Below are 18,085 nucleotides of genomic sequence, written 5' to 3' on the forward strand. Positions count from 1 at the left end.
AATACTTTCATTTTTCATCGACTGTGGTATCAGTGCTGGATCTGTGCTTTGCCATGAGGAATTTCACAGCTAAAAGATCATGAGCAGTCTTCGCCCCTTCATCCCATGGCTGGACAACCTGGTTAGGCTAATGATAAGCATTTCTCTAACACGTTTTCCTTTCCTTAAAAGTCTAAATATAAGGAACCAGTTTTTGGTCTAGCGTGTAGAGCTTGCAAATTGTCACTCCCATCCTCACAACAAGAAAAAAGCTGAATAAATGGAAAACAATCAACAATTATTAGTTCCATCTTCTTAGATCCATAGACAAACTTCTGACCCCAAAGTCAGAGAAACAAGAAGATACAGAGACCCACAGAGTGGAAGCCCAGGAACAGAAACCACCACTGGAGCCAGTACTGGATTCCTTTTACCCAGTCCATCATACTCACTTTCAACGTATTATCACAATGCACACTAAAGACAGAAACACAGTGAAGAGGCAGAGCAGGCATTAGAACCAGACTCTGATATGGCAGAGGTTTTGAAATCATCAGAGCTGCAATTTAAAATAACTATGATGAATATCCTAAGGGCTGTAGTGGAAAAAGTAGATAAAACACCAAAGAAGATGGGTAAAGCCCTGCAACAGTGCGAAGAATGCCTCTGATGGTCTCGTCGATCAACTGGACACAGAAGAATCTGTGAGCTTGAGAAATCTGAATGTTTGCAGATCCATCATAGTGTCTTAGGCTACTGTCGAAATTACTGGCCTCTGATGTCTGACCCTGAGGTCTGGGCCGTGACTGTGTTTGTCTTCATATTCGCCTGGAGACTGAGCAAGGGGTACAGCAGCAAGCTCTGCCCCAGGTCAGTTGGTTTGATCTTACAGACAGGAAAGAACCTGGCGCTTGCTTCACTGTCTTCTTGCATTCCAGCCAGCGTTCAAAGTAATGTATTGTCATGGTGCCAATGTAATTGACGTGAAATAGGAACCAGTATTTTTCTATGGGAAAGAAAGGGAGACCTTTACAAAATCCTTCCCTATTATGGACATAACTTTTTAGTGTTCCTCCTAATCCTTAAGGGGATCTAAGAGGCTGATAAGTGCCCAGAAGGAAGAATTATCAAGAAGTTTTTTAGTTTTCCGACTTTGATGATTGAGTCTTCTATTTGTTTTAAGCAAGATCTCTTAGGTTCACCAGGACGTGGAACAGTGGAGAAATGGTGGTGTGCTCTGAATATGGGCTCTTATCACCTGAATCTAGGGTCAGGAAAAAAAACTCTTGTATTAAAACCTATAATCACACTTTCTAATGTGAACTTGTGTTCCTCTTTCATTCAGAGCCTGCCTCAGTGCCCATGTACTGTTACTGTGGTCGGCACTTGCTCAGTTTTTTTTTTTTTTTTTTTTTTTTGAGACGGAGTCTCGCTCTGCCGCCCAGGCTGGAGTGCAGTGGCCGGATCTCAGCTCACTGCAAGCTCCGCCTCCCGGGTTCACGCCATTCTCCTGCCTCAGCCTCCGAGTAGCTGGGACTACAGGCGCCCGCCACTGCACCCGGCTACTTTTTTGTATTTTTTAGTAGAGACGGGGTTTCACCGTGTTAGCCAGGATGGTCTCGATCTCCTGACCTTGTGATCCGCCCGTCTCGGCCTCCCAAAGTGCTGGGATCACAGGCTTGAGCCACCGCGCCCGGCCAGATCTTGGATATATATTTGTAATTCTTTAACTAGGATTTCACTGACACCTCATAATCGAGCATCTTTAATTATTGGTCACTAACGTTGCTGAGTGTCACTTAGTTCTTCTGTACAGTCATCCACACATCCCATCTCTGAGACGGGTAGACTTGTCATTACTTTGCAGATGCCGGTTACTTCTCTTCATGGCCCCGTGACAAGGCTAATTAAATGCAGAGTGGGGTCCGGTATTTTTAAAATCTTGGTATCTGTTTTAGTCCAAAATGGAAATATAATTCTGATGTCTGCGTTCTGAAAGATCAATGCCTAGCGGTGGATTGGAGTTGGGGGGCCGGTCCCAAGGGGGTTCCTCTGGGAGCTGAGCTGCAAGCTTGGCACAGACTTCAGTCAGCCCTGGTGTGGGGGGACTTGAGAGACAAGGCTGCCCGCGGAGTCCAGGAGGAGTGGGAGCACCGCGTGGACCTTTACGTAAGAAACACAAAGGTTTTATATAGAAATTGGGATTGGAGATGAGTGTACATCGGTTGTGGAGAGGTTTTGAAGTCCTAGGAAGGGAACAGGACTCAGCACAGGCAGAAAATAGAAGACATTTCGTATCTCCGAGAGAGGAATGAAGGTCGCATGATATTCCCGTTGTGAAATTGTAAAGAAAAATGATCAAAACCTGAGAAAGGATTAAAAATACGAGTAGAGAAGGGGCTGGTGTGAAACCCTGGCTTGTAAATACTGGCGAGATTGAGTTGGAAATGAAGGACTTATCGTCTGCCTTTGATGCAGATTCTCTTTGTTGCGACGCTGAGTTGTCTGCTGAAAATATCCTCATTACTGAGCCGTGTCATATGAACTGGAGGACATTAAAATGTCAGAGGCAACGAAACTTGAAAATCTTGGTGCATTTTTCTAAATGTGCCCCCGCTTATTTTCTAGACTTAGTTATCATTTCTTTTCAGAGACATCAATTGTCGAAGCAATGCTGGGTTTCGCTCATGAAATTAAAGAGCCTACGCCATTTTCTTGGATAATTGTATGTCTCTGTAATGGTGATATTCACTAGTTACTTCAGGCTCCAATTCTAGAGAACTAACATCGTTTTTAGGTGCTAAATTGCACATTGAAAGTGACTCTGATGTTTCCTTACCTTAGGCCTTGTTAGGTGACTTCTGTGCCCTTCTGGTGGCTCCTGTGTGAAAAAGGTTTTAAAGTGTTTATGGAGATGTTCACCTTAAGAAATATAATTTTGATAGAAATATGGTTGCTCACCCAGACGATATTTTCCAGTAAAGATGTAGAAATAATCCGTTGGTTTTAATCTACTAACTAAGCTTTCTCCATCAGTGTGTATACACAGGGATCTTTTTCAGAGGCAGCCCATTTTTTTTTTTAACCGTGGTTTGGAAGGTTTGTCTGCCTGGAACAGTGCTATCTACCAGAAAGTTCTGGGATAATGGAACGGTCTTGTGTCTATACTGTTTGATACAGTAACACTAGCCCCATGAGGCTATTGAGCACTCCAAGCGTGGCAAGTGCAGCTGGGGGAAGTGAATTATTTATTCAGTGTTAATTAAATTTACTTTACCTTTTAATATATGTCTTTAATATATTGGCTAGTGTATTCATACCTCAGATCTATATTATCATATTGTCTTTTTTGCTGAGGCTGGGCCCAGAAAGCTTTAAATCATGTTGATGATACTTATTTGCTTATTCCCAAATTTGGGATATTTATTTATGTATTCGTTTGTTCTCATAAGATTACTATGGCTAAGATATCACATCTTCATGTCTTTTAGGGTAATACTTTGTTTTAACTAAAGACAAGTGACTTTCAAGTGATAGGAGTTGATTTTAGTCGTTATAGTGTTCAGTGTAGACATGGAATTGTGTTTGACTAGCAAAAAATAAAAGTGAAGAACCGTGTAAGATGGTTTTGCAATTTATGTGAATTTATGGTTCTGATCCGAAGAGCTGGGTCCATTTGGCCGTGTTTGACAGAAGATGAAGTATCTTGAATTTTTAATGTGCATGTGACACCTTTTGTGGAACAGATTTCTTAAGACAGTATTATGGTTTTTCAGAATTTCTACAAAGAAATTGAAAGAGAAGAAATGTACATAAGGTATGTATGCATCACACTTGTTTGCATGTTAATTATAAATAATAATATATGTTGTATGTTTACCTGTGCTGAGAAATGTGTTATAGCCACAGAGGTTTATTTTGTAGAAAATTGCGAAACGTATAAGGTAGAGTTTGGTGGAGCTCCTGGATACATTCTCAGCCCTCGTGCAGCCCTCGTGTTGTCCAGACTGGTGCTGAGTTCTTGGTGGTCACCTTTAGTCAACTCAGAAACAAAACTACTAATAATTGTTTCACAGTGTTTTGTCCCTGTTGACCAACTCTTGTGGCCCTTTTGCAAAAAGATAAGCACATACATTTTAATGTTTCACAGTAAGTTGTATGATCCAGTGAGAAATCCAGTTATAACTTTACCAGACATAGGTGAGTGATAATTTTTCGGTGTGCTGTTAGTTAACGGATGCCCTAGTCCCATGTTTTTTATGTCTTTCTTCCATGAAGAAGAGAAATGTTTTGCTTTGCCTGCTGGATTTTGCTTCCCTACTCACCTTGCTCCCTGAAGTGAGGGACTGTGATTGAGCCCCTCTCTCTTGGTTACTTCTAAAGTCTAGTGTCAAATAATTAGGAAGATTGCCACTCTGGACACTAGGAGAAGGATGTAACCTACACAGCATGAGTTTTTAGTGATGTGTTTATTACATTGAGTGTGGTTGTCTAATTTTCTATTTCTAGGTTTTTTTATTTCTCCTTTTTAAAAACATACTATATGAATTCAATAACTCAGTTACCTGTATTTCTTTATGGCAAAGAAATTCTTTTGATCACGTTGACTGTAACCATTGGAGCTCTTTATTCTGATGGATTTGTAGTTTTACAGATTTCGTTTTGCATTTGGACTCAGTAGAAATGTAGGAAATCACAATCAAGCATTGGGTGTCTCATTAAAAATGTTTAAGGGAAAATGAAAAGGAATGAGAAATTTAAAGGAAAATTCTACCTTTGTGTATCATCTTTATCTTTTTCCTGAGTTTTTCTTCGTGCTTTCTGTACCAAAAGTTTTTAAGGCATTATGAATTATGAACATTGTGAAAAGAAAGTATAGCTGTGATTTACTGTTGAACATAGAATTTAGCTCTCGCAATCCTCAACACAAATTATTTAGTGACATTTGAAGAACATACCTCTGTCTTCTTGTCTCAGGTATTTGTACAAGCTCTGTGACCTGCACAAGGAGTGTGATAACTACACCGAGGCAGCCTACACCTTGCTTCTCCATGCAAAGCTTCTTAAGGTAATGTCAATTACATGACGATTCCATTGTTATACATTCTAAGAGTATTGAGAATTTCATTTTTCCATGACAAATTTTAGTAAGTATAACTTAAGGTTTTATGAAATTGACTAAATAAATGCAAGGATACAATCAAAAAAATTTAGGAAGTACTTTGGTTAGAGATTTGTCCCTTCTGAATGCAGATTTAATTAGATGTCTAATTAGATGTAATTAATTAGATGTTTAATTAGATGTAGCAGGTGATCACTAAGCATTGTAAACTCCCATCCTTGGCTGTGAGCTGACAGCAAGTTAGAGATTCTACAGTTCCTTGTTCAGGACTAGAGGACTCCAGGACAGTGAAGAACAATATCAAGAAGGAATTTTCCTGGTAGAACAACTAAGAGATAGGGTGAGACACACCCCTAATTGTCTTAGTAAAGAGTTAGGGACCAGATCACGACTTTTCACTCTATCAGTTCACGTTGAGATCTTCTGCTAGCGCTCTCTGCCTGATTCTTCTAAAGAGTATTGCTCCTAGCACAGGTCTGGCATGACAACTGTCAACTCTTAGTGGTCCTTTTATTACTCAGATGGCTTCAGACATTGACTTCCTTTGTTTACAGTGATGGATGGATGGATGGATGGATGGATGGATAAATTGCTGTACAGCCTCTAGTTTTATATTTCACAACTTCAGCAAGTTATTAGATGATCTTGCTCATGACATCCTTGTAAAAATTTGAAAAATTATGAACTGGATGAATAAGAACAGTTACAAGAATTAGAATTTAGTTTGGTGGCATTCCACAAGACTACTCATTCAAGGAGTCATGTTTCCAAATCTAGGCCAGCCTCCTAAAACCAAAAATGTAATGAAAGAGAACCAGAGAAAATTACACTAAATGGGTATTAAGTAGTGTCAGTTAGGTAATAGGAGTTCAGGAAGACATTGTGTTATGAAGTAAAACTCTGGTAAGACTCTTTCCATCTTTGGCCCGAGGCTGAAATTTCTGCTAGCTTCTGTGACACAGATATACACAGGCTGCCCTAGAGACATTTGGGAGTGGAAGTTGGCCTCTGCCTGGAAACAGCAGTGTCTGTTACAAATAAACACACAGAGCTCAGCTCAGTCTGGAGGCCTCATCAGTTGTCCTCCTGAGGCTGGCTGGCTGAGGACCCATTTGGCCCCGTGCCACGTAAGGCTCTCCCAAGGAGCATAATTTATGAGGATGGAGATTTCAGTTGGTACATCTGATACCAGCTCTCACACTCTGAATTCTGACGGCCTTCATTTATTCGAAACTCAAATTTCAGTAACAAGGTGTTTTTGCAAATGTGAAGATATTTCTTTTACCCCAGGGAAATTAAAATGGGGTTGACAAACTGCTCACTCAACCCTTACTCCGTCTCTCACAGAATGTAAACTTTTATATGCGTGTGTGAATGTAAAACATATATATGTGCATAAAAGCATCGTTTGTTTAATCATTGGATTTATTGAGTACAGATGGGTTTGTCACAAACTGCATGATGGTTTGTTTCACAGCTCAAATCGATAGGCCCAATTGCATTATCATTTCCCCCGGGCTTCTGAATTTTCCAGTTTAATGGTGAATTCTACATAATCTGTCTCCATATCTTTTGCCCCATTACATTTTGCAATTTTTTCTAAGTATGTTTTGATATTACTGTAAATGTGAATTCATGCTATTTAATCAACTCACCAAAGGACATGATTTGTATCGTTGTGAAAATTCTTCAGTATGACAGATATATTATTGTTTGTTAACTGAAAATCCTCAAATAGAATCTTTTTTGGTTAGGCATATCTTTCGTCAAAACCAAGAGCGATAAAAGCTTTAGTTTTTCACCTAGCAATCAAATTATTACATCTCCATGTGGAAGTGGAAGGTAGAGAGGATTTTTCCTTCCCTAGTCAATGTTTTCATTTGCAAACCTGATTTAAAAATGCAAAGAAGTCATTTGGATTCTGAACTTGCTTGTTCTTAATTTATTTTATTGTGGTTACATTTCAGAATCTAGTTTTACTTTTATTCTCCATCCTCCAATAAAAGTAGACCAATTATGTTGTACAAACTTCAAAGTTACAGAGTTTGTCCAATTGTGATGGAGATATGCAAGTTTAATTTTAAGGTGAAAAACTTTGCAGACCACTTAAAGGTTTCTCACTCCTGCCTGACCTTCCTGGAAAGGGGGAGCCATTCAGGGCCCATGCCCAGTGCCTGGGAGACCTGATGTCTAGCAGGAGGTGCCCCCCGGCCCGTGGTTTCAGGGAAGTGGGGAGGGGCATGTGCTAAGACAGTAAGCAGCTGACGGAGCCTTGCCCCATTGCCCAGACCCCAGCTTCCCACTTAGTGCCTTATTTGCAGCACCCTCCGTGGCCTGGCTGAAAACAGGGTCAAGCTCCCTCTCCTGGGACCAGCAGTAAGCAAGCGCATGCTCACCCTGTCCTCCCGTGAGCCTCCAGGCTGCCCAGTGGGAGCACATGCCTCCTGCCCTTAGGTGCTCATGGAGTCTTTTTTTGCAGTGTTCTTTTTCTTGTTCTGTTTTTCTTCTTCTTCTTGGAGAAGGGTCTTGCTCTGTTGTCCAGACTAGAGTACAGTGGCCCGATCCTAGCTCACACAGTGTTGTCCTGTGTCATTATGCTCTAATGTAGAATTGCACCATCCTGGGGGTCAGGTGTCTTCCACCTCCTCTTTGACCCAGCTCGAGGCACACAGCGGGTCCTCATCAAATAGTTGCTGAATTTTATTGAACCCTATACTTAATGCCACTGATGTGTTGAGCCCAAGTTCAGGAGCTGACACGTTGTATCTGTCAAGTGGCCTTGCCTTCCCTCTGGCGTATCTCCTCGTGCATCTTCAGCTCACACACCGACTGCACCAATGCTTCCAGGAATACTGGCCAAGCCCTGACTCTGTGCCCAGCACCATGCCTATGGCTGATGGTGCAGACACCTCCCCATCCTTAAGGAGCTTGACAGACTTTCTGATCCCTTTCCATATACTGTCTTTGCTGTTGATTAAAATGCCAACCCACGCAACACTGAGACCAGAGCCCTGGGGTGCCACCCTTGGGATGGCCCTGGATCACCTGGTTCCTGATTTGTCCCGGGGTATTAGGAGGTGGCATTTGCAAGCTGCCAGTTCTGTGCTTTCCAGAACCTGCTGGGTTTTTCTTTTGTGTGAACCCCACTGCAGCTCTGCCTCCCCCACGTCTTTTATGCCTGTCGGTGTGTCCAGACAGAGGCTCTGCCCTGGCAATCCCCAGCCTGTTGACAGCAGCCACGCATGTCTCCAGAACCGCGGCCCCCACACGTGTCCGATGCGAAGCTCACACCATTCTGATGTCCTTGGGTGTGTCTGCCTCGAGGCCGCTCATGCTCTGCTTCTCCCTTAGTGGTCGGAGGATGTGTGTGTGGCCCACCTCACCCAGCGGGACGGGTACCAGGCCACCACGCAGGGACAGCTGAAGGAGCAGCTCTACCAGGAAATCATCCACTACTTCGACAAAGGCAAGGTAAAAAGCAAACAAAAAGCAATTTTTCTTATTTTCCTCCTTCCTTGCACCTACCTGCAACGTTGTAAACACGTTTTTTTAGCATGTGATGTTTGCAGAACCAGAAATTTGTTACAAATTGTATATTGAAATGTTTTATGCATGTTCCTTCAGCTTGCACTTAAAAGTAGAAATCTTAAAAAAAAAAAAAAATCAATAGCCCTTTTATAGATGCTCTAAAAAAGCACCAAGTATTTTTATAACCCTTACCAGAGGGAACTAAGTCTGGAACACCGATTTGGAGGTGTTTCCGTGCCCACAGAGCTAATGTATTCCTTTGACATCTTGCATTTTTCTGTTGTCACGGAAGAATTAATCCCATGGTAGGATGGATATTGCTCCATCCTGGTGGCTTCTAGTTTAATTGGCTTAAACAAAATTATAGATTCCACTTGACTTCCACTAAAAGGAAACCTGCCGTCATTTTAATCAGCCAGTATTGTATTTGATCACTGTAGTTCTTGTGATTCAGATATGCAGTAACTATTAAAAAAAAAAAGAAAAGAAAAAAAAAGGCTGTTTCAGTTTCAGAAGTTTTTGAAACCTGCCACCGAAGTGACATTGGAACTCCTTCTTTGGTTTCATCAAGATTCCTAACTCATTTCAGAACCTGTTTTATTTTTTTTTCCTTTGAGAAAAGTGACTGGCACACTTTATGAAGGTACCGACGTTCACATCCTAGGGCTGCTGTAGCACAAACTGGGTGGCTTTCAACAACGTGAATGTATTCTCATAGCTTAGTGCTGGGAGCTGCAAGCCTGATGTCACGGTGTTGGCGTGGCCACCCCCTCTGAAGACTGCAGGGGAGAATCTGCCCCGTGTCTTTTCCTTTGCGTGTGTTGCTTGTGGTCCCTGGCACTGGTCAGCTGTAACTACGTCGCTCCAAGTTCTGCCTTCATCATCACAGGCCTTCTGCTCATGCGAGTCTCTGTCTCAATCTCCTTCTCCTTAGGAGGTACCAGCAGTTAGATGAGGGCCCACTCTCCTCCAGCAGGTCCTCATCTTCCGTTGATTACATTCAAATACCCTGTTTCCAAATAAGGTCAGAATCAGAAATACCAGGGGTTAGGACTTCAGATATTTCTGGGGACACAGTCCTACCCACAGGTACAGTGACGCCCGGGAGGGATGATGGCTGCCCCTGTTTGTGACTGTTGACGTAAACCAAACCCCACTGAAAACAGTGACTTAACACAGTCCCCGTGGTCCCAAGCTTGGGATTCTGCTCACATTCGGAGTAAGCATTGCTGCGTCCTTTATTTGTCCCTGCCATTCTTGACACAGGGAGAAAGTCTGAAGTTTTCAGAATGGCATGTGGGCTCCCAAAGGCTGCTTGGAAATAAGGATCAGAAATGTTCTGTGAATTACACCCAGTCCTGTAGGTCAGGGGTCCCCAAACCCCAGGTCCTCGGCCCCAGTGCAGTTCGTGGCCTGTTAGGAACCAGGCTGCACAGCAGCAGGTGAGCGGCGGGTGAGCGAGCAAAGCTTCATCTGTTTTTACAGCTGTTCCCATCGCCCGCATTACCACCTGAGCTCCAGCTCCTGCCAGATCAGCAGCACCATTAGATTCTCACAGGAGCGTGATCCCTGTTGTGAACTGTGCATGTGAGGGATCCAGGGGCCACCCTCTTTATGAGAATCTAATGCCTGATGATCTGTCACTGTCTCCCATCTTTCCCTGATGGGATCATCTAGTTGCAGGAAAATAACCTGAGGCTCCCACTGATTCTACATTATGGTGAGTTGTATAATTATTTCGCTATGTATTACAATGTAACAGTAATAGAAATAAAATGCACGATAAATGTAATGCCCTCGAATCATCCTGAAACCATCCCCTACCCCGGTCCATGGAAAAATTTCCTCCCTGAAATCAGTCCCTGATGCCAAAAAGGTTGAGGACCGCTGCTGTAGTAGAACAGGATATATTTTTGTTCTCCGGAATGAGAAGCTTTGAGGATTAGGGCCAATTACTAAAATTGTACTACGTTAGCCAGGAGAATCCTGTTTCTCAGCAAACTGGCAAAGAAATGGAGCAAATGCAGCCAACCCTTCCCTGCAGTGGCTTCTTGGCTCCATAGTGTTCTAGGGAAGGGCGAGCAGTGCTACTGAATGGGCAGGGCAGGAGGCAGGGACCCTGGGGTGGCCGGGAGGCCCAAGGGCCAGAGGTCGTGGGACTGAAGGCATGTGTGCATTTGTTGATGGCTGTTGCTGGGCTCTCTTTGTGGCAGCACATCCTCTGACCAGCATTGGCTCCCGCGACCTCTCCACCATCGTTCCCTCCCTTGCCCTCTGTGTTCCAGCCACACTGGCCCTTCTGCGTCCTGAAATGCACCAGCCCTTTCCTGCCACTGCCCGGCGGGTTTCTGCTGCGCTGCCTTGAAGACATTGCTTGAGTCAGTTTTCCTTTTGCTGCCTGTACCATTTTGTCACTTGAATTAGCTTTTACTAAGCCAGGCTTTCTCATTCTGGGCACGATTGGCATTCTGGGCTACCTGTTTCTTTGTGGTAGAGGACCACGTGTGCATGGTGGACTCAAAGAATGTCTCCCTGCTGTGCCCTGGGCTTACTCCTTCCTGTGTCAGCTGAAATGTCACCTCTTCTCCAGCCACGGAAACATCCTCTTTTCTCCTTTATGGCACCTACTATCATTTGCAATGATAGATTTCCTTGTGTGTTTCTTTAATGAGTTCCCCAGTAGGCTCTGAGCTCTGTGAAGACAGAGCCTCACCCGTCGATTCCCCACCATGCATCTAATGCTTGGAACAGTGCCTGGCAGACAGCACGTGCTCATTACATTATAGATGTGTGTGCAAAGAATGAACAGATGAATGAAAAGTCAACATTTAACATGCTTCCTGACATATGAGAAATGCTCATGGATGGCAGGACAGGTGGCCTTCAATAAATGATAAATCAAAAAACAAAGTCTTTTTTTTCTTTTTTCTTTTTCTGTTTTTTTTTTTTTAGCAAAGGTAGCCAAATATCTTTTTCTACATTGTGATATTCATCAAAAAAATCACATGGAAGGGCAAAATGAATGTGTTTGGTTCAGAACGGTGGTTCTCAACTGAGATCTGCAGGAGGTATTGTGGGTTTTCCTGACTAGGGGAAGAGAAGGTGCTGCTAACCCTCCAACAGTGCACACATGGCACCCACACCAGAAAGAAATAGACCAGAATCCCTGTCGTGTCCAGGTTGAGAAAGCCCGCCTTAGAAAAAATAAATTCAAGTGACAAAATGGGATGGGCAGCTAAAGGAAAACTGACTCAAGGATTGTCCTCAGATGTCCCTGTGTTTTGGTGGAGACAGAACAAGGGCTATGGCAAAGTGATCATTGGCTGGCCTTGAATCAGAATGAGTTTCAGGAGGATTTTCTTCATAGTAGCTGTATTGATAAAACCGATGGAAAAACCACTTCTGAATATCCATAATATTTCCACGAGAATGTTAAAAAGGAACAAAGCCTCCTTATCCCTCTTAAACTAAAACGAGACGAAGAACAGGTGCTGGAAAGAACTTGATAAAATGAAATTTGAAGTATCTGAGTGATCAGCTGCAAGGCAAAAAATTCATTTTAACATCAACAAGTATTACATTTTCTGGGGAAAAGAGCAGTAGGAAATAATTCATCTTCTGTAGCAGTCTGGATGGCCTGCGCTGGAGTTTGAACCTCTCTGAATCTCCATAGCTCCAAACAACTCAGGTGTGTTTCTCACACATGCTCCATGTCCTCCTTTTCACTTGGAACCCAGGTGAGCAAAGGTTCTGCCACAGAAGGACACAGCCAGAGAGGACAGCAAGGAGTCCCCTGCCCTGGGGCTTCTGCCCCAAAATGACAGTGTTCATGTCATTGGCTGAAGCAGATCACATGGTCACCCCAGACTTCAAGGGGCATGCCTTTCCACACTCCATTCCCAGATTGCAATTATCTTGGGGGAAAAATACTTTTTAAATGGTCCACAGGTCATCACAGGCCTTAACTGGCAGGTGACACAGCCCAAGGAAACTTGAAGGAGAGCCTTGATTGGTGTGGGGCCCTGATATGGTTTGGATCTGGGTCCCTGCCCAAATCCCAAGTCATTGTAATCTCCAGTGTTGGAGGTGGGGCCTGGTGGGAGGTGATTGGGTCATAAGGGTAGATTTCCTTCTTGGTGCTGTGTCGTGAGAGTGAGTGAGTTCTCATGAGATCTGGGTTGTTCAAAACTGTGTGAGACCAGCTGGGCGCTGTGGCTCATGCCTGTAATCCCAGCACTTTGGGAGGCTGAGGCGGGCAGATCACCCGAGGTCAGGAGTTTGAGACCAGTCTGGCCAATATGGCAAAACCCTGTTTCTACTGAAAATACAAAAAGTAGCCGGGCGTGGTGGCAGGCGTCTGTAATCCCAGCTACTCGGGAGGCTGAGGCTTGAGAATCACTTGAACCTGGGAGGTGGAGGTTGCAGTGAACCAAGATCCAGCCACTGCACTCCAGCCTGGGTGACAGAGACTCCATCTCAAAACAAACAAACAAAAAAGTGTGTGGGACCTCCCTGCCTTCTGCTCTCAGTCCTGCACCTGCCATGTGAGATGCCTGCCCCTGTTGCCTTCCGTCATGAGTATAAGCTCCCTGGGGCCTCCCCAGAAGCAGATGCTGCCATGCTTCCTGTACAGCCTGTGGAACTGTGAGCTGATTAAACCTCTTTTCTTTATCAATTAGTCTTAGATGTCTCTTTAAGCCCTCTGAGCAGCTGAGCACCAGAGAAACCAGCTCCCAATTAATGGGTAGGACTCTAACCCTCACTGTTGTCCAGTACTGAGTCCTGAACCACATGCGGCCATTGGGCCCGTGTGAACCACGTTTCTAAGATGAAGTACAAAAAAACAAATGTTCTTATGGGCTGAGTTGCATCCCCGCAAAATTCCTATGTTGAAGTCCTAATTTCAGTGTTTCAAAATGTGACTGTATTTGGAGGTAGGGTCTTTAAAGAAGTAATTAAGGTAAAATGAGGTCATTAGGGTGGGTCCTAATTCAATCTGACTGGTATCCTTATAAGAAGAGGGATTAGGATGCAGACACACCCAGAGGGAAGACCGTGTTGAGGATACAGCAAGAGGGCGGCCGTCCACAAGCCAAGGAGAGAGGACTCAGAGGACACCAGCCCTGCAGACACTTTGATGGCAGAATCCTGGCCTCCAGAACAGTGAGGAAGTGAATGAATGTGACTTGAGGTCCCCAGTACCCAGTCAGTGCCTCGTTATGGCAGCCCTGGCAAGCTAATACCCACACCAGGTGTCTCATTCATTTATCTGTATAGATTTCATGTTGAAATAGTAATATCTTAGATAGAGTCGATAGTACTAAAATTAGTTTTACTCTTTAAAAGGTAGCAGCTAGGAAATGCAGCATTCACAGATGTGGCTCCTCTTGGGTTCCTGTTGGACGGTGCTGCTCTGAGTCAAAGACTTTGCTCTTGTTGAGCGCCAAGAACATCATCAGACCAGCACTGCCGCCCACATTCGGCTGGGAAGCGGAAGCTGCCCGCTGTCCTGTGGGGCCTCACAGGCAGCCGAATTGCCTGCGTGCCTGTTGGTATCTACTCCTTATACTACATGAATATTTAAAAAGCTAAAGATTTCTAAAAGAGTTACAAAATGGGGACCCAAGTCTGGAAAGAACAAAATATATGTGGAAATGGCACGGAAGAAAGCATGATCGAGCGTAATCACAAGCACCAAGATACGATGTTTTTTGTCCTGTGACTCAAAGTCATTTCCGTAGCAGTGAGACAGCTGTCAAGAGTACGGCAGTTACCAGTGGGAACCTGGAGGGAAGGGGGACTTGGGAGCTTTCACATGGCCCTGAAGGAAATACAGATGAGGCAAATAGAAGAGAGGTAGAAAGAGGTAGCTGCGAAGATAAAGTGTGAGAAATCAAGAAAAAGCAGCATCTTCTTGTTGGAGCAAGACAGAGTTTTCCGATACGTATTTTATTATTAAAATTTAGAATTTTGCCCCTCGGTGATGTTGTTTTCATTTGTGCTTTGGACAAATCCCATTACAATCTCATTTTTCATTTCCCGGGCTTAGCAAGGATAAGTCACGTTTGCTCCTCGGGATCTGTCTATCCACGTGCCTCAGGGAATATGAGCCTTCCCCGCTGACAGACTGGCTCTAAGATCGGCACCATCTTGGCCCAGTTCTACCTGGGGCACTTTTGAATAACTCGGGCATCTGGGCAGAAGCCCTGCTGCTAGATCCAGTTTACTTTGTGTCTCCTTGTAAGTTCTCGGTCCCTCTCACCTGGGTCTGTCTGAGATGCCTACCCACTCTTCTCCCCAAGGCCCCATGCCTGTCTCCACCCTTCTGCTCCTGCAGGTAGATACTAGTCGGGTTTCTAATAATGTGGCCTCTGGATCACAGCGTGAACTGCTTCAAAGATGCCCAAACCTCAGGGATTCCCCCATCTCCTCTGCAGGCGATCCAGGCCTCTCACCTGGCATGAGGCTTCTTAGAGTAGGAATCGAACCTCCAGATGTACCCTCTCATCACCCACAGCATCTGGCCTTCTTCTGAACATGCCCTCTGATCCCCAAGCCCTTGCATCTTCCCATGGTCTGTCCCGGCGTGGACCAGCTGCTTCTTGCTGCTGTCTCGTGTGACGGCTGCCATGACGGCTGCCTTCCCGCCTTCTGGGCATATTTCACTGCTCTCAAACGTTCTTGGCTTTTGGAGTTCACTGGGGAATCTTGTTAAAAATCCAGATTTTGATTTAGCTGGTCTGGGGTGGGGCCCAAGGCTCTGCATTTCTGAGAAGCTCCCAGGCGATGTCCCAGCTGCTCCAGCAACCATCCCTGAGTCCCCAGGGCCCGTGCTGACATAAGCTCCTAAGAGCAGAGGCAGTGGCTGTGGCTGCCACCTCTGGATCTCCCTCTGAGGGATCTGTGCCGTGGCCTGGGCTCCACTCCATTTTTTTAAAATAGCTTTTTAAAGAGTGGTTTTAGGCTCAAAGCAGAATTGAACAGTGAGTACAGCCAGGTCCCAGACACCCCCTGCCCACACACATACACAGGCACGGGACTTTCAAGGTGGTCTTTTGTTAGTGAGATGAGCACATTCTGGCCAGCACTTGAGCAAACAGCACACAATCAAGAAGGTGGCCGTCAGTCAGACTTTCCACAAAGTTCCTTATTTGGGGCATATTTTGTTTGTTACAGATCTTGCCTCCTGACCCAGACTGAGCCCCTGGGAGAGCGAAAGGCCATGCCTCCCACCTGTCCCCAGCACCGGGCCGGGGGCAGATCCCACCCCACTCTGCCACGTGCCGCATCGCAGTCGGATTTTATCAGGGTGCTCCTTTCCCAAGGCTAACACTAACTTGACTTTAGCACCATGTTCACTGCAATGGTTATGGATCAGATGGAGACAGATTCTTGCAAGACCAGGGCTGGATTTTCCTGTCTAGAATCTTGTATGTTAAAAATAACAATCTTCCGTCCGAATGATTACAGCAGTTTATTCAGTGAGCGAACGGGCAGACAAGCATGCAGGGAGGACAGTCAGCATCCACAGAACTTACTGACCTGGCTGATGGCGCCACGTGCACCAGGCTCACGTCCTGAGCATGTGCCCGCAGCCCTTGGAGTGTTTATATCACAAGAATTTCCTTGGTTCGATCTTACATGTATTTCATTTTAGGGGGAAAAAAATGCAATTCCAGTTTTAAAAATGTATTGGGGTAAGGAGACTTAAGACCTCAGTTAAGCTTGGAGACCGGTGATCACTGGGGCTTGCAAGATGAAAAAATGGAAGCCGAGTGGGACATCAGTCTGGCAAAACCGTGACCCAGCTACAGCTCCACTGGCCCAGCTTGTCTCCTCGTGGCCCATTTCCGTATGCAATTAAGGAAATCTTCATTTACATACTTTCTCTGTGGAAAGGATATACATCCTAGAACTCATTCATTGTTTGAAATATCTACAGCCTCTTAGGGCAAATAGGGGCTTCCAGAATCCAGGACAAGCTTGCCTCCGGACAAGGCCGAGCAGGCCGTTAAGGGAGCAGGGGTCCCCATCCCAGGCCCCCTGCAATGGCGTCTCTCTTTGCTCCCCGGGAGATCGGGGGGGGCCAGAGAGAGATGGGAATGGGGTGATATTAAAGTTTCTCTGCCTTTGTGCTTAGAAACCAGCAAGGCAGAATGGATTTGCTGCTGTTTTATATTGGACACTGGTTTTATGAATGATGTTCTGTTATCTTTCTGTATTTCTTCCCCAAGGAATCATTCTTCTATTTTTACTTTTCCACCGTTTTTTAAAGTTTTGAATGTCTTTCAGCCTAGCTCTTGGTTTCTTAATCTTTTTCTCTGCAAAATGTCATTTCCATCTGTTTCCATTTTCATTCTTTTACGTTTCTTCCTTCCCGAGCTAATAATGACTCCTTGCTCCTTTTCCGTTCCATTCTTACCGCCCGCCTGAGTGTCCCCCAAAAGCCTTCTGTTTGGTTTTATCATGGCAGACCAGTGTTCTTTTCTGAAGATGCTCTGAATTGTCTGTCTTATTGTGTTTGGTTGAGGCCTAGTAATTTTCAATAAAGCCCTTAATCCAAGTACTTCACTGAAAATTACCAGGCTTCTCTGTGGAGGCTGAGAGTCAAAGATAGAAGTCCTCCTCTAAGGAAAGTGCAGTCAGAGTGAGGCAGTCAGTATTAGCCAACACCAGCCACCTCTGAAATCAAGAAACAGCCTGGCAGGTTGACAAATGCGATACATAATTTATAGCCCAAGTGATATATGAAGCCCCGTGACTATTTTCAGCTGGAGCTCTGTTTTATTTTCCCTGAAAATAACCTTCCCTTGACAAAGTTCACACTTTGCCTTGCACCAAAGTTTAAAAAAAAAAAAAAAAGCATCTTGCATCATTATGTAAACTAAAAATAGGAGTTTGGAGCAAATTTCCATTTTTGGTCAAATGTTTGCATCTCTTTTCCAAGTATTTGGGTGAAATCTTCTCATCCTTTAAGTTTCTCTTTGGAAACAGTTGTTATTAAGAGGGATTGCAGGTCAACATAATGGAGCCTTCATATGGGTTTCTTGTTGGCATTTCTAGAATTTTTGAAAATGTGATATTAGCAGAACCTATTCAGCCAGCATTTGGCCTGAATATTCAGAAAGATCATATGTTCTTTATGATTTGCTCCTGTACAGTAATTTATGACAAAGCCTGAGAAAGTCCATTTTCGAGTCAGTAACAACACTGCTCCCTTAGTTCATGTGGGATCACTAACAAGCTTTTTCCACTCAAAGCCCAAGTGTGCCCAGTGCCATCCTGCACCATGAAATATCCAGATGGAGCCAGGCCCACCTCGAGGCAATTCTACCATCAGGGCTGTTGTATGAGCAGATAAATAACGAAACCCACCTTCCGCCCATCACACAGGTGGGCGCTGGCTCTCCCTGTCTCACAGGTGAGGAGTGATGCCTTCTTTTGGAGAGCTGGAGA

The 18,085-nt window shown here is 44.5% G+C and overlaps 1 protein-coding gene across 2 annotated transcripts in view; it reads left to right on the plus strand.

The window, feature by feature from the left end:
• DOCK1 (dedicator of cytokinesis 1) overlaps window positions 1-18,085 on the plus strand; it is a 540,207-nt gene that overhangs the window by 463,708 nt on the left and 58,414 nt on the right. For both annotated transcript variants that reach the window (XM_025396230.1, XM_025396231.1), the window contains exons 36-38: window positions 3,756-3,796; window positions 4,957-5,047; window positions 8,453-8,572. In XM_025396230.1, the coding sequence (XP_025252015.1) occupies window positions 3,756-3,796; window positions 4,957-5,047; window positions 8,453-8,572 (252 nt within the window). The remainder of the gene's footprint in view (window positions 1-3,755; window positions 3,797-4,956; window positions 5,048-8,452; window positions 8,573-18,085) is intronic.

The sequence above is a fragment of the Theropithecus gelada genome, chromosome 9, assembly GCF_003255815.1.
Source record: "Theropithecus gelada isolate Dixy chromosome 9, Tgel_1.0, whole genome shotgun sequence".
Lineage (NCBI taxonomy): Eukaryota > Metazoa > Chordata > Mammalia > Primates > Cercopithecidae > Theropithecus > Theropithecus gelada.